We start from the raw sequence: 19,975 nt of genomic DNA, 5'->3' as shown, positions 1-19,975 counted from the left end.
GGGTTGTTCTGTGATATGGATATTGACCGTGGTCATGGGAGAACTTAGATCGAAGACGATGGAGAATCAAGAAGTGGGTGAAGCGATGAAACGCGACCAGGGGGCGGATGGGAACTGGTGTAGCTAGTGCTGGCGGAAACTGGATAATGACGGGAAGAAGGGCAAATGAGGGCTGAATCCGGCGGTCGAGGAGGAGCGCGAGAGCATGAAATCTTCGATGGCATGGGAAACAAACATGGCATTCTTCCAACCGACGCAATGTGAGATGTCGATGACCAGCAGCAGCTCGATCGCAAGCCTCCAAATCTACTTTTTTTACGCGTGGCGGCACAGCGAACTGCATTCAAAGGCTCATCAGGCCAAGGAAGTGGCTTTTCCCAGCTTGGGTTGGCTGGCAAGTGGCTAAGGCTGGTTTGCCCGGGATCTGCCCCCAATCACACCCAAGAAGCTCTGACCGTGGGGCAGTTGGCCGGGTCATGTTCCGGGCACCACAGGCTGTGGTGGCTGTATTATTGGCGCGCGCCACACCTAAGATCATAGAGGCCCCCCCCCCCCGCTCAGAGGGGTTTCGTCACGTCCCATCATTTCCCCTCATGGGTGCCTCTGATGTCTGCTCTGGTGCCTCGTCCGATCACTATCAGCCGAGGCGTTTACACCGACGACTTATGTACTTACCCAGTTACTCGATACCTGTCCATGTTACAGAGATCGATCTGGTCTTGGATACATGTACCAACTTCGCCAAATGGCACAGCAATCACCTCGGCCATTTCTAACCCCCCCTTGCCCCTCCGCCCTTCCCTTTTTTTTTTTTTTTTTTTTTTTCCAAGCCGCGTGCCATATCAGCGCGCTTTTTACTCAAGGGCGAGAGCACAAGGAAAGCCCGGAACAACGATCCACAATGGTAAACCGCATTGATGGTCCGTCCACAGAACACCTGACGAGGCATTAAGGCGCGGTCAAAATCTATATCACTCACCGTCACCCTTGGGGAGATTACACAACAAAGTCTTTGCGCATCACAACTGTGAAGATATCTGAGCCGAGAGAGGAACAAACCCAAACTACCAGTGTGCACCATTGCTAAAGGATCACCGCATCAATTGATGCTTCTCCACCGGATTTCATCTTCCGCCCTCAATGGAGATTTGTTCCCGGCCTTGGGACTGGGGAACGATAGGATCGAGCTCCCGGGAGGCCAGTACCGAGTACCCAGAACATGGTAGGTGTCAACCCAAATCTCATAGGCCATATAATATCTCATGGGACGGAAGGGTACCCAGACGTAAGTATCCTGTACTTGTTGGAGGTGTAGGTAAGGCGTCTTTAGTCCGCCACTGCTCCTTCTTCTGAGCAAGCACCTCTCTCAGGAGCCATTTCGCGCACTTGTAGGCCATCCAGGGCGAGGAAGGCCACCACAAGCCCGATCCGCATCAGCTGCTTAGTCACCCGAGTCGTGCAAAGTCAGCAATCCGGAGCTTATCGAGAGCGCCGATTGCATTCAAATGGTAAAGATGAGTCTGACCAGGCGCAACATCAGGGCGTCCTTGGGTGTCCGCCGTGGCCGCACCAATAAAATACTCAGTACTCTGCCAGCAGCCTGTCAGACCGTGTATCTATGACGTCAGACGTGCTCTGGCTCCCGGTCGCAGCAAGCACCTTCGCAGCACCTTCGCAGCACCTTATCCGGCCCACGTTTTTTTGATCGACGACTGCGAAACCTTCCCACCTGCGACAAGGAGACACTTTTTCCATTCTGCGAAACTGAAGATACACCTCGCTGCCCTCAACTACCCTTCCTTCTCATCCTACCTCAACTCTGTTCTGCTTTCACTCCCTTTGTTCTGTACGCTCCTTCTTCCAGCCTCGAACTCATTAGCCGGCTCGACTCCTTCGAAGCACATCGCCAAATTTCCGGCCCGAAGATACGCCCCACCTGTTCAGATTCCCCAATACCACGACTCGATTCTGTATCGCAAGCGCACACCCTCAGGTGATCTTTTCATTCAGCCACTCCTCAACATTCATCCGCAAGAAGACCGTTGCGCGGAAGACGAATTGTTTCCCACGGCCGAGGGTAAAGTCAGCCGTCACGACTTGCAGGAGTTAGCCCCGCCAGCGCCCAAAAAAAAAATAATAATAAAGATGGGCAAGCAACCCAACCTCTTTAGCTACCCCACCGTCGACGAGGTCGCTGTGCACCTGCGTACCTTTATCCTCTCCTGTCAAAGGTCGGCCTTCCACAGGCATGATTGCTTCAAAGTCGCCGTTTCAGGCGGCAGTCTTCCCGCGACCCTCGCAAAGGCGCTCCTCGGGCCAGGCCACCACGAAGACCCCGCATTCGCGCCCCAATTCTCGAAATGGCAGATTTTCTTCGCGGACGAGCGAGCCGTGCCCTTCGACCACGAGGACAGCAACTATGGCCTGTTGAAGAAGGATCTTCTCGACAAGATTCCGCAAGAGCAAGGGACTCCCACGGTCCATCCTATTGATGTGACGCAGCTCGACAACACCCAAGAGCTGGCAGACCGATACCAAGAAGTTCTCATGTCAATATTTGCCAGCAAGGACTCGGTGAAATTGCCCATCTTCGACCTGATCCTCTTGGGTTGTGGGCCGGATGGCCATACCTGCAGTCTATTCCCGGGCCACGAACTCTTGCGGGAATCGGATGCATGGGTTGCCGCGATCGAAGACAGCCCGAAACCCCCGCTCAGAAGAATCACGTTGACTTTACCTGTGGTCACGCATGCTCACAGGATCGTATTCGTGGTGACGGGAGCTGGAAAGCGAGATATTTTGAAGAAGATTCTGGAAGCGGATGACGAAGGCAGGATTTTACCTTGTGGACTTGTCAATGAGGGCGGCGGGGAAAAGGTGAGCTGGTTCACGGATGATGCAGCGGTTCAAGGGGTGGCATTTCCTCGGAGGGGCAGCTTGTGAAGAGGTGACCCTGATGGAGCATTGGGAGGAGTGTCACAGAGAGATTATAGAGGCGTCCAGAGTTTAGGAGGCGAGGCGCAGGGGCAGGTGTTACAAACTGTGTTGGCGAGGAGAGGTCATAGTCCTTCCGGGATGGATGGCTTTTGAGCAGTCATCGATATTCCCAAAGCGCCCAACCCCTCGAATCTGGTCACAAGTTCCGGTTCTGAGGGGGATGTCACGGCCAGTGTCACGATGTCTTTCACATATATTCGATTCTACCACATACTATATACATTTGGCGCGTGCGTCCTATGCACCGCCATTGAGCCTCAATACTTTAGATAGAGATGACAAATGACCATCTTCCGAACCAGCTCTAAAAGACGGAAGGCGACAGGTAAGTAGGGCGTCCGAAGGCATGATATTGCCATGCATACCTATGTAGTTGTCTTCGATATGCGAGCCAACATGGGGCTCAAGTCCCGATTGATAACACAGGCAGCCCCGTTGGGGGCCCTAGCCCGCCCCCCAGCTTCCGACAGGCACTACTTGATAGGTACGGTACCTCGTAGTTAAAGCCTAGGTGCTGGGGTATCATTAGGGCACAGGCACCCGTGCAATCCACGGGCTGCCCCCCTCACAAACGCCGACGGTGACATATTTTGGTCCCCTTGCCCCTCTAATTTCACCACGTTCCCATTCACTCGGGCCAGTTGATCGGACCTAGTCCCCCCATTTCGTCCCCCCACTAGCCGCAATAATATGGGTTTCCCCCTCCCTTCTGAGACGGGATTTGGACAGTCCGCATATTCTGACGAAGCATTTCCCTGATGGAGCTCGGCGGATTCGCAAGAATCTTTGTCCCTGGTACTCGGGCCGTAGATGTTGCTCCATAATATCCCATGTCTTGTCTGCTTTCAGAACGGGTTGCTCAGTAATCACACCGGCTGGCCTTCCTCATTGTGATGATTGCACTCGGGACTCCATTGCACTCGCACGTAAGTATGTACATAGCATGCGAGGAGGTAGTAAGAACGCGGAGAGCGGGAAATGAGAACAGGGCATCCTCCCAAGACGCAGAGGAGGGTCAATCTTGCATTAGAGCCGAGGCTTCGCAACACTCACCTCTGTACTGGATATTGGGTACACGAGGTAGGCTTACTTGCTTGCTTGCTTACTTGGCTATCTTGCTGGATTTGCATGCATAACAGTCCTGTGCGTGGTTGGAGTGTTTAGTTATTCTTTTGATTCCTTTTCGAATATGACGAATCTTCTCTCTCCCTCTCTCGCACACACACACACAAACATACAGATCAGATAGATATATATGTCGGATCTTCTCTGAAGACTACATCACGAGTACATCCCCATCTATCTGTCGCCCGGTACGTCACAACCAACGAAGGAATAATAACAACAACAACAACAACCAATAATGTCTTCCATCACATCCCACAAATTCACCTCCCCGGCCTCCGCAAAATCATACACCTACCTCACCGCAGGCCCCGCCAACGGGCCCCTCGTCGTCTTCCTCCACGGCTGGCCCGGCATCGCCTTGACATGGAAGCCCCAGCTCCTCTCACTCTCGAGCCTGGGCTTCTACTGTGTGGCCCCTGACATGCCGGGCTACGGCGGCACCTGGACGAGCGACGACCCGAGCGACTTTGCGCTAGAGAAGCTCGTGCCCGATTTCTTGGAGCTGCTGAAGCACTTGGGCAGGAAGGATGCCGTCTGGGTCGGCCACGACTGGGGCTGTGGCCCCTTGTATGCCATCGCGAGCCACCACCCGGAGGTCTGCCGCGCCATTGTCGGCATCTCGGTGCCCTACCGCACTCTCGAGCTGGGTCTGCCGGCGTTGCTTGAACTGGTCGACCGAGACCTCTACCCGGAGAGCGAGTTCCCCTACGGGCAGTGGGACTACCAGGTCTTCTACGAGCAACACCCCCAGGCCGTCGACAGGCAGTTCGAATCAAACCTGCCCGCATATCTGAAATTGGTGTTTTCGAGAGGCTCCCCGCAAACCGGCAAGGGACCCGCTCGCACCTCTCAGGTCACCAAGCACAAGGGCTGGTTTGGGGGCCCCGGTGCAACCGTCCCTGACCTCCCTCTCGAAAGGACGGTTCTGGATCATGAGATATACGGCGAACTCATTGCGAGTGCAACAAAGAACGGCTGGAAAGGTGCCACAGCCTGGTATCTGAACCATGCCGCGAATCGGAAATACACGCTCGAGAAGAGCGTGAATAACGGCGTGCTAAAGATGCCCGTCCTCTTTGTCCACACCGAGTATGATGCCGTCTGTCAGACGGTGGACAACCCAAAATGCCCTAAGGAAATGAGAGAGACGTGCGAGGATTTGACCGAGTTTGTCATCAAAGCTGGCCATTGGGGGAATTTGGAGTGTCCTGAAGAAGTAAATTCGGGCATCGCCAGTTGGGTCATGAAAAAGGTCCGAGATTGGTGGCCCGGTCCAGAGTTGAAAAGTCGGTTGTAGGTGCATTTACTCATTCTGATGGCACTGAGTTTTGTGCGAAGACAATTGATTCTGGAAGTATATGTTTCGGAGTCGGCTCCGTTCTCATGAGATATCCTGGCTTAGGCCGCGCCTCTTCTAAATGGAGCTCAAGTGTCCATCATGCTTGGTGAACCGGAAAAGCTTGAATAACGACTCAGTACTCTCTCTATAGGTCTCGAAGACACGCATATCTCGTACCTCAGGCGGTAGAGTCCAGAGCATGGCGCCTTGGCACCTTGTTTGCATTTCCTGTGAAATTGCCGCAAAACGACTCTTTAGGGCACCTGAGGCAGTGTGCAGCTGTAGTTACAAAGGCGTTTGAGGAGTATTCCAGCACTGAAGCTGGCAGTTTTGTGAACCTAGATGGTCATCTTGGAAGCTTTGAATGTTGTCTGCATGTCGGCTGAACGGTTGGGAGATTCATCGACAGTTGTAAATACCGCTCTGTATGTGCGCGTACAGCGAAACTTGGCAAACCAAAGCCCGTTGCATCGGCTAGAGGGATACGGCCACGAAGTGCCTTGAAATGTCTTGCCGCTCCACAAAACTCATCTCTTCAATCTTTTTGGAGCGTACGAAGATGGAGAAGTGTCGATGTTTTGAGCTTCAGTGCCCTCGGCAAGCTTGGACCAAATACTGGCCTGAAGCAGCTCATTTGCATTGGGGCGATGCGCACCTTGCCACGAAAGCATCTTCTCAAGCACGTCAGCAATAGATGCTGGGTGGGATTTCAAGGTTTGTATGATGACTTTATGAGCGGCACTGCTAACACCTTTCTCCCATCTGCAAGGCTCCTGGAAGAAAAGCTGATACCCTGAAAGTCCCATGGCCCAGACGTCAACACGGCAATCATAAGGGTCCCGGCCCAGACTCTCGTTCTGATACTTGAGTTTGAGAATTTCGGGTGCAAGATATGCAATAGTTCCGCAGTAATGATCTGTCGAGGTGGCGTCGAAAGTCGCACTCCCGTAATCAATAATAATTGCATGTACGGGTGAGTACGACACTATCATCATATTCGTGGGCTTCAAGTCTCGGTGCATGATTCCGTGGTGATGAAGATGGGCGAGGCCTTTCAAGACCTGGTGGAAGGCAGACATACGGACGTCACATGACTTTTTTGAGAGGGTCAATTCAAGAAATGTCTGTCTGGCCAGTGGAGAGTGCACCAAGTAGACATCATTAATCTTGGACTTTCCCGTGCTGTATTCATCACCTCCAGAATATAGATCAGCCATCAAGTGGCAGAGATTTGGCTTCCCACGTAAGCATTTGCATCACGCATAGATTATCGATCAGACTCACATGGTTACCTATTTTCTTGTAAATTTGGATTTCAAGTTGGATTCGGGCAACTGTCGCTGGCGTACGTTTGACGCGTTTTATCGCCACCGCCTGGCCGGATGACTTTTCAAAGCCGGCAGACACCACACCGCTGGCGCCAGATGCGAACGGGGAGTGTATCAGAAACCCGTGCAATTCATGGTGGTGTTCAAGGGGCGTCAATTCGAGAGACATTGGGGGGACGTCGCCATCAGGATGGAGCTTCGTGAATAGCTCTCCTAGCTTTTGGCGATAGTTGTTTTCATTCAGTCCCGTAAATTCCAAATTGTAGGATAGATTGCCGAACGACAGGGCGGTACGCACTGACCCGAGAACTCGCTGTGAGCCCTCCAGTCTCTCAATGCCATTAACAAGAACAACCTTGCCTTTGCCAACGACGAGCATCAAGGCGCCATTCTGTGCATGATGGACCAGCCGAGCATGTCGGCCGTGGACATGATGTCTATTTTTCTGGAGGGTCAATAGGAAATCAACGCCACCATTGACGAGATCCTTTCTGCCACTGCCAATAACCCAGCCTAGTCTAGTGTGATTGGTCAGAATCTCCAAACTGAGTCTGTAGTAGCCCATCAACACTTGAGCCGGGTACCCGCCTGTTGTGTCGCTAGAAACATCGCTACCATCCCATTCAGGAGAAAGCTGGCGGGCGGATTCCTCGATGAAGAGGAACTTCCGAATGTGAGGATTCCAATCTGGGTCAAGCCTCGTACGTTCGGCGATCGAATGGAACGCAAGAACTGCAGCGTGATTGACGGGGACCAGACGAGCGAAGTCGCCTTGCAGCCTTGCACGGGTCCTGGGGCTGAAGAAGTGGTCATCCAGGGGCACTGTATCTGGCGTGTTGGGTAGAGTCTCGGAATCTTCTTTGCCCGCCTCAGCCATTGTGCATGTGGCTTGCCCGAGAGAGCGAAGAATTCCGTCTTGCTTTTGGGGGACGCCCGTTGTTTATATAGAAACACGGTCGCAAAAGGCGTCAGGTGCAAATAGGCAGACGCACCGAGAAGGGTACCGCCCTGGTCATCTCTTCAATATCATTTCACAGCGTGATAAACAGCTGCATCGTGGTTCTGCAACAACACTCCATCAGACTTGTGCCAGAAATAGGACTCGATCAGCAATCCTCAAATGGCTTGTATGCTCAATAGTTGTGCTCGTCTACAATGGACAAACGAGTGGCATTTGCGCTCGGCCATAACCGGAATTTCCCGTCGTTGCCGGCTTGGCACCCGGTGCACGTGCTGCGCGGTGGCTGGGCCCGCACGACAACGACATTTGCCCATCACTCACCACGTCGACAACCTCAACTTCCACCAAACCTCTTCCTATGCACCTGATGCCATGACGAGTTCGTCCTGATGTTGCATGACAGTGCCTGGCGGGAAGAAAGGACGCGATCTCCGTCCGTCATCCCAGACGATGGCATCCGCGGCTTCCTCGAAGAGAAGACAGCACACCTCTTTGCCACCCAGCTGCAGTCACGATTAGACTCTCTCGAACAAACCAGAGAAGCACCGAGATTCCTCAGACGCAATTCCTACAACCTGTATCTTGAAGGACACTTCGCCCTCCTCGACCCACGCGACCTCGAGCGTACCACCCTCAGCCCCACGCCTCCGTCCAGTGACGAGGACTGGACAACCTCAGAGCATACCCCTGAACCGAATCCCAAAACAAACCAGTACAAAGCATATCTCGTTGAAAATTTATTCTCGAGGTCCAAAACTCTTCAAGGCCGAGTTGAACGGAAATCAATGCGACGGCGAAGTAAAAAGAGCAGCAAGACAACCAACCAAAATCACCGCATGTTACGCCGCTCCAGAGATAAGCCCAATTCACTCTTTTACGAGCTCGACTGGGTAGGCAGGAACGCAGTGGCCGTGTGCCAATTGGCGCAGGACAATTCCGAAATGGCCACCAAGAAAGGCTGAATGCCAGACATCGGCATCCAGGGTTCCATACTAGTAACCTACAACCTCAGGCACACGAGTCTCAAGGATCCATATTCCACCCAAGGAATGTGCTTTTCAGGAGAGAAATGCATCCCTGACGGGACTTTCTCAAAAGCATGCCGATGCAACGAGCTCGCTTCCCCCCCACCGCTAGCCTTATTCGCCCGCTTACTTAAGGCACAGCGCCCGAGGGACTCACACCGGAATGAATCTTTTCATCCTCGAAACTTTTGAATTTCGAGAGCGGTGGAGACTGATTCATGGCCTCTTTCAGAATGACCTTGCCGACATCACGCAGTCGGCCGACAATGCCATCAGTAGCTCAACACTAGATGGCGGTAGACATGTCAAGATATCTCTGATGGTTGGACATTGTAAAGAGTTGGCGCGACAACTTCGCACCTCTCTGGTCAGGGTTTTGGAGGAAGGTTGGAAATTCTTCTATGTATTCCGTATACTATTCACCTTTCATGGGAGTGTTGTCAATTTGCAGCCAACTCTCCCTGTTGACCTTTGCAGAATACATCATGTCTGGTCAAGGTTTTATACACTTTTTCGCACAAGTCTTTCGATTCCTTGTTTATCCGATGAATTGAATCAATCTGCCCTTCGCGCATCCCCATACTAGCACATCTCCACCTTTATTTTTATCATTCACAAACTGCAAAGCTTCAGCTCCAAATCCCTCTCCCAAAATTATTTTTTTTCATTTCCGACCCTCAACAGAACCAGAACTAGAACAGTGGTACTCAATGCAGTCAGGATGGCCACCAGAATCAAATGCCCTAGAGTAAAGAACTTGTTTGGTCGTCGCGACCGACCATTCGTTGGCGCATATGGCCCGACCATTTTCTTGATGGGTTTCACGTCGTCGGTCATGGCGGTCCTAACACCACGCTGCAAGCCAGGCAAGCCGTCCATGCTCCATGCGTTCTTATATGCCCAATATCTAGGAGCAGCAGGGTCAGCCAGCGCCACCGTGTCATGCCAATAGGAACAAGACAAGACACAATGGAGACGAGGGTGAGATCAAAAATACAGCGGGCAGGGAGAAGGAGGAGAGGGGAAGAAAAAGAAAAGAAAAAAAAAAAAAAACCTTTCAATTCCATCCTCCCTCTTCCCAGCCTTCTCGCTCGCGACGCGCTTCTCAAAGAAATCGTTCAAGGTGGGTCTGAAGCTGACAAAGTCGTAGCACGGCATGGAGAAACCGCACGACGTGCCCACCTGGTGAATATCCACCAGGATGATCGAGCGGGTGCCCGGGATTATGGTGATGTTCTGGGATGCGACGATGTCGTTGAATGCCGGTGTCCCGTACTCAAGAGGCGTACCTGCGGCCAAAAAAAAATGGGCAATGACTTAGCTGGGTCACTCTTTGCTACCAGAGAGGAATCTTTCATCTGGAAAGAGGCTTCGTGAGAGTCGAAGGGGAAGGGATACGTCAGGCGCCCAGGGCCTACCCTCCATCTCTTGAATGCTCTCTCATGCTCTCAATGGCTTGCGTGCTGTGCTGTGCTAGCTCGAATCGAACAACCGCGAACTCACTCACCTTTGCCGAAGATCCTCAAAATCCTGGGCGGGCCCGAAAACGCGTTGAACATGACCGTGATCCTCCCATTGCCGGGCTCGTGCAGGTGCGAAGTCGTCTCGATGCCCGAGCCCGTCAGGTCCATGTACCAGAACTTGCGGATGACGACGTTCTTTCCATTCTTCTTCTCCTCGTCCTCGACCTCATCAATGCCCATGGGAGAGCCGCTCTTGGGCTCCTTGATGACGCCAAAGAAAGGCCCGCCCTTGTCCGAGACGCCCTTGGGAGAGACATTGACGTGCCCTTCGCCCGACAAGGGGGCCGAGGCGATATAGAAGACTTTTTGCTCCAATAGCCATTGGACGAGCGAGGGCGGGAATGTTTCGTAAAATTGGCCCATTTTCGGTTTGTTTGTTTTTTTTCTCTCACTCTTTTGTATCGATTCTCTCGATGGACGAGGATTGTGTCTTTCTGTGTTCTGCCTGAGCGTAATTTGGAGAGGTGTATGGGAATAGTGATATAGAGAATGGGATTCAGAACGAGGTCTCCAATCAGTTTGATGTGACGAAGATAGACCTGTGTCTCCTATGTCTAGATCAGACCCCTCGTCAATCTAGACCGCTAGTGCAAGACACGGACGTATTATACGGGGAGACGTATTCGCACGCTTTGACTTTTTGAATACGAATGACCTTAGGTACTATTTGACATCTGATGTGAGCCAACCCCCACTCCTTCGGATCATAGCAAATCCAGATTCTGGGGTACAGCCCGATATCGGCATAGCAAATCTGGCAAGGCCGGCCATAGGGGCGAGGCTGAATTACCTCTACCCAATCTTACCATTTCAATATCAGGTCGAAGGGATGCAGTGCTCGTTGACTGTGCGTTCATGTACTCTGATCTAGCTGTTAATTGGCTGAGAAAAAACACCCGAGAGCGCTGATACCTCACTAAATTCACCCATACCAAATATGCCATACACGGTTTCCCGATATCGAGCTCGTCAGCGTTCTGATGCCTTGGTTTTGCATAAACCGTACCGACGTTGAATGCAATGAGTCTAATGTAATGCTATTAGACCTTTGCTCGTTTTGCGGCCTCGGCGTCCATGGCGGCTTCATCCTCCCGTTTCCGCTTGCAAAACTCTTCAAAACTATTTCCTTCCTTGATCCACACGTCTTTAACTTCCCAGGTGCGCCGATCCCATTCCGCAGCCTTGACAGACCATTCCTTCAAGGCCCTTTCGTTTTCTTCGCGATTCTTGTTGGTGCGGTCCGTGTATGGCTTCTTCTCTTCCTCGGAGAGTGCGGACCACATCTTCCCAAGCTCAACTCGTACTTGATCGCGCTCGGATTGTTTCGTTTTCCTGCCACTCTTCTTTCGTTCTTCTGCAAGGCGGGCCTTAACTTCTTCCCAGTGTTCTCCAGAGTAGAGGAGGAAAGAGTTTACATTGGCCTTTTGTGGTTTGACTGGTGGAGGTCCTAGATCGTCATAAATCCGGACCCACATCGCTGCGTCCCATGCTTCATGCAGAGCATTATCTTTCTCTTTTACAGGCCTCGTAAAAGTGCCTGCGGGGAGCAGTTCGTCACCTTTCCTTTTGCCAGTTTGTGCCATGTGAGTTTCCATGAGTTTCAATTCAACCGGAGCGGATGACTTCTTTGCGCTGGCGGCGGGCACGAGCGACGGTGGGATCGCGATTGGCCCCACGATGGATTCGAAGACCTCGTGAGCTGCGCGAAGACCGGACAGATATGCACCGTGAACGGTTGCCGGATGACTTGCGATTGTGGCTTCGCCAGCGAAGAAAAGATTCTGTATCGGTGCTGCAATGAGGTCATAGTCACCGGGCCTTGCTTCGGCCGCGACGTAAGAATATGTCCCTCGAGCAAAACGATCCGACCCCCAACGAGTCACAATTGACTCCAGTGGTAATGGAACATTTTTGGCGCCAAAGACATTGCTCAACTGCTCCAGACACTGCCCAACGAGGATCTCGTCGCTGAGCCTTTCGGCTTCATGCGCCGCCTCGCCGGCCATCAAAGCAATCAGGACCGGAAGCCCAGTTGTGTCAATGCAGTTCCAGAACAAATAGAACTGACCACGGCCTTCTTTGTAGTCGCTCTGGTGGAGACCCTGGCCGTTGCGAGGGGCGCGCAGGAGACCGAACATGTCTCTGCCGATATCCCAGAAGGGTTTCTCGAACACAAGGATCACTTTGTTGAGCAAGCCAAATCCCATCCTCCTAATGGCGTCGCGCTTCCATTGAGGTAAAGGTGGATCAAATTGAATTGTTTGTTCTTTCAGTACTCCAAGTGGAGCAGCAAACACAATTTTGTCTGCTTCAATTGACTGGCCATCCTCACAGGTGACGGTCGCTTTCGCTTGGGAGCCCACGGCGCTGTATCGGATGCTTTTGACAGGCTTTCGTGTTCGAACATCGAGGGGCTCTGGATGACGCCACAACGCGCGCGGGACCTGCTGGTAGCCACCGACAACTTGGGCATGTTCTCCTTCGAACTCGTTGCCAATGTCCTGGTCCCACCCCCGGAGGCTCAACTTGTCGACATTGGCCGCATTTGCGTATTCAAGATTGGCGAAATGCCAATTGATCAGCCGAAGAGCATATGGCTTGAGGTCAAGGAACTTCTGATACTGATCAACCCCAGAATTCATAACAGCGCCAAGTGATTGATTGAGCTGTGATGCAAGACCGTCGAGCTCTAGCGTCTCATGCATCTGAGTTGTTTTTCGTAACAGAAAACCAAACTCCTTGGCTGCTTGCGCCGCAGGAAGTTGCATTTTGGTCTCCATACTGGTATCCACTTCCTCAGAGGATTTGTCTCCCTTCGCAGCACGGTGGCCTGCGCCACGTCGTTTTGACTTCTTATTTGGCAAAAGCTGGTCGATCGTGCCCAGAGCAGTAGCTTCTTCAAACTGTTTGATGGTGATTCCGTCCTCGTCTGGAGGATCACGTCCCGCTTCAATCAAATCTTTGTCACCTGGTGCAGTTCTCTTGACGGTGTGCTTGAGTCGGTAATGACCAGTACGCTCGAGGATGTCATTGTATAATCTTTCAATCATTGCATCGTTTACGCCGTTGACGGGTGTGCCATCGATGTCGTAGAGGGTAGAAAGGTCTCGCAGGAGGTGGTACTCGAGAGCAAGCTGTCCACGCACAATCGCATCGAGAGGATTGCCGCGTTCGAAACCGACAATGATGTGGGCACCCATTTCGGCTGTGGGTCTTTGATGAGGAGGGAGCCTGGAAGATCGCATGCTGGTAAGTGGATGTGAGTAGATTCGCCCACCTATTCTGTCACGGCCTTCAAGTACAATGATCCTCGGAAGAGCACGATCGGGATAGTGCCGAAACAGGTTGGTGAGCTGCCGTGCGGTACTGAGGCCTGCCATGCCACCTCCAATGACTACAACGGTCTCTCGGGCTGCTTCCTTTTTGCGGCCACGGCCAACACTTCGGCTGACGAAGGGTGGCTCCACGCATCCGAAGTTGATGTAGCCTCGTCGCACAAGCCATTCATATGCAAAGCAAGCAAGGCGGGTCCATCGCTCATCTCTTGCACAACCGATCGCTTCATCGAGGTTGACGCTTACACTTGGATTTCGAGACCACAACCTGAGAATGCCATTTCGTATATTCAGATATACCGTGACGTGGGAGTAGCACAACTTGTCTTGTAACAACTTGTGCTCGTCTTCGTGCAAGGCATACGGGTCGAGCCTTGAGGCTTCTGCCGCAGCCACACACTGACTGGCATACTCGGACGGGGATAGCCTCGGGGGAATGGACGATTTGGGTCGGCAGGTCGTCGAGGCCTTCAAGAACATGTACGGGCTTACATTGTTCGAATTTTCAGATTTGACGTCCATCTTGAGGATGATTTTCGTCTTTTGTTCTGCGGCCGAAGAGGTGACGGAACCCGAGGTCATGGAGCTATTGGGAGAGTCTCGGTTTTCGCTTTCAAGCTGCAGGCTTCGTAAGACGGCGACTGGGCCGCTTGATGAAGCATCGTCCGAGTCGCTTTCCATCTTGATGACAGAGTCGTCGTCCGAATAGTCATGCATTGTTTGATCATGGCTGAGCTTTGATCAGTATCAAAATGGCCACCACTATCATGACTTTGCTGCGTCCAAGACGCACAAAGCGAGCCAGCATACCTTGAACCAGCTGCAATCGACACCTGTGCCACACCAACGTCGAGTATTGTGGTAGACATGATTTCCTTGGTATTTGATATTGCTATTGCTGCCGCCATAAAGACATATGCCCGTCAATGAGTGATTTGATATTGGCGAAGGCCAGGCGCAATATGTGGAAAGATGGGTCAGGAAGTAAAATGAAATGATCGAATCGGTCTTTTAACGGAGGGACTGGATAGTATTAGCATTATCAAGGCGAAAAGGGGGGCAGACGGGGTGTGTGAGGTGTGAGGTATTCGTTACCTGGTGCGCCCTCCCTGGACTCGGTGGTATGATATGCTCCACTAATATCGAAAACTCTTTCGGCTGGCCTGCACAGGCTGTTCTTTTCTCGCCCTTGATCCTCCACACCGTTCGCAATGGGGGTGTAGGTCGACCAGAGTGCATTATCAGACTTGGTCGTGCCGAGGGGGAGGGGGATGTATTGGCAGGAGTGAGGTTGAGAGAGAGAAAGTCCCAGCCGTGTCGCCGCCCACGATTAACTAAATTGGAGCATCTCGGCGCTGCTCTGACCATCCGAGTTTGATGCAACCGCATCTCATCCCATCACGTCTTCTTCCATCAAACGGATCGTCCAAGATATCATCAAGATCATTGCAACGAGAGATAACTTCTCATTCATCTACATGGCCAGCTCTCAAACATGAGACCACCAGCTGCGGTTCATCACGACTCCTCCTTATCCCATCCGGGTGCACCCATCACAGCCCCTCATTGCTACAGCCTCTCTTCCTGCGCTGGCCGTGATCCACTTGAAAAAGCTTTGGTACGAATGGAAATTCATCAAAGAGATATCTGAAAGCCTTTGCGGTCGCGTCAACGTGTGTTTCGGGCCTTGACGTGCTCGCTCAACGGACGTTGATGGTGGATATCACCAACCATGTGAAAAATTTGTCGCCACCTAGCTCCCAGGGCACATCCCCCTCATACGGCGCTTAGCCATCCACCCATCAAGATTTCATTAAAGACACGGTGCCCACATGTGTATACCCAATAGTCACGATCCAATTGATGTCCATGTGTGATGGCTCGCTGTTGAGTGATGCATTGTGGTCGGCCTTCCGCCACAAATGGCTATCATGGTCATTGTTCTAGAGGTATTTGGCTTCCACCCACTCAAAGAGCACACTTTGGCTACCAGCCGTGACATGAACCAAAAACGTCTGAAGGTGAATGCTCGATATCTGCTTGCTTTGTGCGGCTGGGGTCACATATCGGGATCTATGCTGACACGACAGAATCTCGATCCGATCACATCTGGTGGTACCCAGAGTCCTCTCATAAGATGTCGCCGATTCAGGATGCTTTATTCCGCTTCCAAGAACCAGGCACTTCTTCAGACCATCGCCTCTGCCAGATATCTGCAAATTTCGCCTTGCGGAGCAGGAATTTGACGGGACTGATCAAGTGCGTAGGTACCTCTATGGGCCAAAAAGCAGGAACCTCATGGGCAAAGGAAGAAAGTCACAAGAAAACTAGAGCATCTCGATATCAGAAAAGCATGGTAGTTGTTGCATGCTCGATTCCTGCATGGCCATCGAAGACGTTGTCAGGCGAGACCAATTAGTGGAGGAGCGCAGGCGACTGGTCTTGCTGGTCCCTTGCTAGGTTGGCTGTTTCTGGCCTCATAGCCAAAGACAAAAGACGTCGAAATAAGCGAAGAAATATAAGACTCTTGTCACAAACAAAGCCCCCTTCGTGCTCTTTGGCTGATCTCTAATGATGGATTGACTTCACTGAGTACCACACAAGCAGACTGCCAGTATTGTACGCAGGCGGGGCCGTTTCCGTCGTCAACGGGGCACAACTCGTGCTCAAACCTTCGACTTCCACGTTCGATTGACCACTTTCAACATGTTCCTGTTTGGCCTTTAACGGAATGCAATAAGATCTACCAGGCCTTGCCCGAATACCATTATGTTATGAACCAATTGTCCAATTCGCTTTCTCGTGGGGTGCGAGCCGTCGAACCAAATCTCAAGCGCTTAACCTGCCCTCTCACGCCTGTTCTTTATCTTCTTACAAGTTCGAGAAGAATGGCGACCGTAAAAGACTCGATTCCCCATATTATCAGAACTGCTGAAGATCCCCGTCAGGAGGGGATATGGACAGCCCGATTGAGCAAGATTGAACATGTCAATTCCAAGATCCGGTTACTGAGACTCAGCCTGCAAAGAGATGGAGTATGTGCCTTTCATTCATCAAGTCATAACAATCTTTGTCCCCTTACGACCGTGTTTTCCACTTTTTCAGACGAGAGCAAAGTGTTGCTTTCGAGATATGGCGCTGCCGCCCTGTGCTGTTTGCTCTCCACCAAGGGCAATATAAACAATGGAACATTACTGTTTGCGTCTCTGAGATTATGCAAATTCAGTTGACCACCAGACGTCTATTGTCTTTCTCAAGGGAACTCCCAGGCTCACATGGACAACCATTCTAGTAGCCGCGTCTCCATCATCTTCCAGGCCAATACATAGACCTGTACATTCCCAACATCGACGTCGTCGGCGGCTTCACCATCACGTCACCGCCTCAATCATCTTCTCAGTCCCAAGATGACCCACACATAGAACTGGCTGTTCAGTCATCTCCGTCAAACCCACCCGCGGCATACCTCTGGCGTCCCGCCCAAGAAATCCTCAACTCAACGGTGACATTCCGAGTGGGCGGGAATTTCGTCTACCCACCTCCGACATTGAGCCAAGAAGGATGCCAGAAATTGGACAGAGTGGTTTTTGTCGCGGGAGGGGTGGGCATAAATCCCATCATGAGCATGATTTCGGCCTTGGATGTATTGGGCGCGGACAAAGCGGGTGGAATGACAAGAACCGTCAGAGTGCTGTATGCTTCAAGGCGGGATAAGAAGAATGATGAGACCGGCAGCGCGGAGGAGGAGATTCTGTTTGAGAAGAGACTGAAAGACATAGCCGAGAAGTGGAAGAACCACGACCGTGTCGACTTCAAATACACTCTTTTCGTCACCAGCGGAGAGTCTGGCACAGAAAGAACAAAAGAAGACGAAGTCGAAGACGGGAATATGGCAACGCGATACAGGCGGATCACTCATGATGATCTCTTTGAAGCCCTCGGACCTGAAGGCGGCAGGGATCACACGGTCGTCTATGTCTGCGGGTTGCCCGCCATGACCGACGAATTCGTGGCGTTGCTGGCAAAAGCCCCCGGGATGGAGGAAAGGAGAGTTCTTTGTGAGAAATGGTGGTGAAACAGTACACATGTAGAAAGAATTAGGGAGAGGACACGGTACTCAGGACTCAGGACTCAGGGTTCTCGAGGCTGGATCGTAACAGAGGTGAATGGAGGAGCCTATACAATTCTCAAAAAAGAGGTATCGTGGCTTCTCTTCCCCCGTGGCCGCCACGCGACCGCTTCATTTGTTTTTAACCTCGTTATTACTCTTGGTATCGTGTCTCAGCCGGGCGACCGAATCGCGATGGATTCGACGCCAGCAAAACCCCTAGGTTATAATACGACATTGCGAGAACAATCCGACCCAACCCAGCCCAGCCCAGCCATATCTTGACCTTGAACGCCATGCGTCTGTACATGCTATATTCGTGACAAAAGTTTTTCCCTTCCGTGGAGACAACGAGGTAATAGCAATGAGAAGCAACATCAATACGGTCGTCAACCGCCAAAAAATTCCGTGCCCGCGATCTCACATTGGGATGTAAGATCTCTTTCCTCGCATCACATGCCCGTGACAACTCTTCCGCCATCCACAACAATCTGCTCATCAATCCTCCTCTTCAGTGTCTCTTCGTCGCCCCATTCCAGTCTCTTCCACGTCGTGACCCGCGCCTCGTTCATGTCCATCTCAAAGAATCTCACTCTCCTGTGATATCCATAATACCCTCCGTAGCCGCCGAATCCCGCACCGCCGCCGTAACACATCCACAAGGCAGCTTTCTTATCTTTATTGTTTGCAGGCAGGCAGTAATCGTTTACGTGGTCGTGACCGCATGAGACGACGAGGATATTTTCTTCGATGAGTGCGTCTTTGAAATTTGAATTGTATGCCGGGGCGGTAGGTGGTTCGGTCCAATTTCCCACCCAGGCTAGGTTGTCTGGATTGCGATATTCTGGTAAGGGAATGTGAATGAATGCCAGGTCCATGTGTATATGCGTGTATTCCTTGTGCTTTCTCTTCAGGGATTGAGATGTGGTCTTGAACCAGTCGATCTGTGATTGTTTGAGCCAGTCGTAGCCGTGATAGTGTTGTTCGTCGGGAGAGTAGGAGTGAGTGTCGAGCATGTACAGCGTGAGCGCGGAGTGGGAAGTAGATCCTCGACCAAGGATTTCCACCACGTAATTTCCCACACCCTCCACGTCCTCGGGACCGGCGGTCGAGAGCGAATAGGGGAGGCCGTCCATCACGGCCATCGATTCGGCGCGGTTGAGGTTTCCTTCATCGTCATGATTACCGAATATGCCTGCATAGGGAATCTTGTGTCGCGCGAACATTTCGGAGTATTTGAAGATCGCAGTTTGAGCGTCGGGTGCGGTGTCGCCGTTGACTTGGTCCCCTGTGAGGACTACAAAATCCGGTTTCTCGTCTTCGATCATCCGAGCGATGAAATCGAGCGTTCGCGGGTCGGCCTCACATCCTTGTCCTTCTGGTAATGCATGGCGACATTTCCCCAAGCCCGTCGCGAGATGGAGGTCTGCTGCTTGCATGATCTTGAATTTGCCGTCTTTTCGTATTCGAGGGATGGGTCTCTCGACTTTCAGAGCGGGGCCTTTGCGGACTGTGAGACGAGGCTCGGGCGACTCGCGGTCTGCATCGATGAATAAGGAGATGTCCTGAATTTCCCAGTTCGAGCGAGGATCCACCGCATCGGCGCCGAAGAGCACGTCGACTCCTGTTACCATCTTGTCGTGCCGTTTCGAGGACAACTTGATCCATATTCCAGCGGGGCGAGACTCCCATCTTTCATCCTTTGAAGTTGGATCGACAGCCGAGGGCTGCAGACGACCAATCCTAACGTCTGTCACTACTTCTTCGTGCGTCCTTAGATCATCTTCGCGTTTTCTCTGCACGTAAAGGTAGGCCTTCGACAGGAAGCCTTTGCTAAGATATAAGTCCTTCTCAATTCGGTGCCAGTCCTCGCCGTCGACTGTACATCGGCTAAAAGGGTTTAATGACGAGCAGGTGACGACTGTCATGTCGGTGACCACAAAGCCTGGATGGTGTGCAGGTAGATGGCTGTGGATAGCATTAGGGAGAACTCGGTATCTGTTATCGAGGAATACGACGAGGAATAAGACGATGGTGATTATCAAGCCCAGCTGGATGCCGGTGCGTACCTAGAAGAATGGTCAGCGACTTGCGACGGGTCGACGCCAGGGTCGAGCACATACAAGTCTTCTGGTCATGTTCGCATGTGCTGTGAGGAGGCCGCATGAGCGGGCTCACCCTCTGGACTGCCTTAGGTCTTTGCAGCTTCAATCTGATCTGATATTATAGTA

The 19,975-nt window shown here is 52.0% G+C and overlaps 8 protein-coding genes across 8 annotated transcripts; 4 read left to right on the top strand and 4 right to left on the bottom strand.

Annotated features, from left to right (window-relative positions):
• Positions 1-2,145: 2,145 nt before the first annotated feature.
• Positions 2,146-2,943, top strand: A1O5_02744 (6-phosphogluconolactonase; the record flags this gene model as incomplete). Its single annotated transcript, XM_007743358.1, has 1 exon — positions 2,146-2,943. One exon carries the CDS (start codon positions 2,146-2,148, stop codon positions 2,941-2,943), a length of 798 nt encoding a protein of 265 aa, XP_007741548.1.
• Positions 2,944-4,360: 1,417 nt separating this feature from the next.
• A1O5_02743 (uncharacterized protein) lies at positions 4,361-5,422 on the top strand (the record flags this gene model as incomplete). Its single annotated transcript, XM_007743357.1, has 1 exon — positions 4,361-5,422. The coding sequence occupies one exon, from the start codon at positions 4,361-4,363 to the stop codon at positions 5,420-5,422; it is 1,062 nt and encodes a 353-aa protein (XP_007741547.1).
• Positions 5,423-5,991: 569 nt separating this feature from the next.
• A1O5_02742 (serine/threonine protein kinase) lies at positions 5,992-7,669 on the bottom strand (the record flags this gene model as incomplete). Its single annotated transcript, XM_007743356.1, has 2 exons — positions 5,992-6,699; positions 6,749-7,669. The coding sequence occupies 2 exons, from the start codon at positions 7,667-7,669 to the stop codon at positions 5,992-5,994; spliced, it is 1,629 nt and encodes a 542-aa protein (XP_007741546.1).
• Positions 7,670-8,142: 473 nt separating this feature from the next.
• On the top strand, positions 8,143-8,715 carry A1O5_02741 (uncharacterized protein; the record flags this gene model as incomplete). The annotated part of the gene is made up of 1 exon (XM_007743355.1): positions 8,143-8,715. One exon carries the CDS (start codon positions 8,143-8,145, stop codon positions 8,713-8,715), a length of 573 nt encoding a protein of 190 aa, XP_007741545.1.
• A 717-nt stretch (positions 8,716-9,432) lies between these two features.
• Positions 9,433-10,664, bottom strand: A1O5_02740 (uncharacterized protein; the record flags this gene model as incomplete). The annotated part of the gene is made up of 3 exons (XM_007743354.1): positions 9,433-9,685; positions 9,833-10,067; positions 10,286-10,664. The coding sequence occupies 3 exons, from the start codon at positions 10,662-10,664 to the stop codon at positions 9,433-9,435; spliced, it is 867 nt and encodes a 288-aa protein (XP_007741544.1).
• Positions 10,665-11,341: 677 nt separating this feature from the next.
• On the bottom strand, positions 11,342-14,353 carry A1O5_02739 (lysine-specific histone demethylase 1; the record flags this gene model as incomplete). The annotated part of the gene is made up of 1 exon (XM_007743353.1): positions 11,342-14,353. One exon carries the CDS (start codon positions 14,351-14,353, stop codon positions 11,342-11,344), a length of 3,012 nt encoding a protein of 1,003 aa, XP_007741543.1.
• Positions 14,354-16,524: 2,171 nt separating this feature from the next.
• A1O5_02738 (uncharacterized protein) lies at positions 16,525-17,711 on the top strand (the record flags this gene model as incomplete). The annotated part of the gene is made up of 2 exons (XM_007743352.1): positions 16,525-16,671; positions 16,932-17,711. The coding sequence occupies 2 exons, from the start codon at positions 16,525-16,527 to the stop codon at positions 17,709-17,711; spliced, it is 927 nt and encodes a 308-aa protein (XP_007741542.1).
• A 485-nt stretch (positions 17,712-18,196) lies between these two features.
• On the bottom strand, positions 18,197-19,882 carry A1O5_02737 (uncharacterized protein; the record flags this gene model as incomplete). Its single annotated transcript, XM_007743351.1, has 2 exons — positions 18,197-19,813; positions 19,868-19,882. 2 exons carry the CDS (start codon positions 19,880-19,882, stop codon positions 18,197-18,199), a joined length of 1,632 nt encoding a protein of 543 aa, XP_007741541.1.
• Between the last annotated feature and the right edge of the window lie 93 nt (positions 19,883-19,975).

Source organism: Cladophialophora psammophila (genome assembly GCF_000585535.1).
Source record: "Cladophialophora psammophila CBS 110553 chromosome Unknown aczJe-supercont1.3, whole genome shotgun sequence".
Classification (NCBI taxonomy): Eukaryota; Fungi; Ascomycota; class Eurotiomycetes; order Chaetothyriales; family Herpotrichiellaceae; genus Cladophialophora; species Cladophialophora psammophila.
The sequence above is the reverse complement of the archived record's forward strand: the minus strand, read 5'-3'. Positions and strand labels throughout refer to the sequence as shown.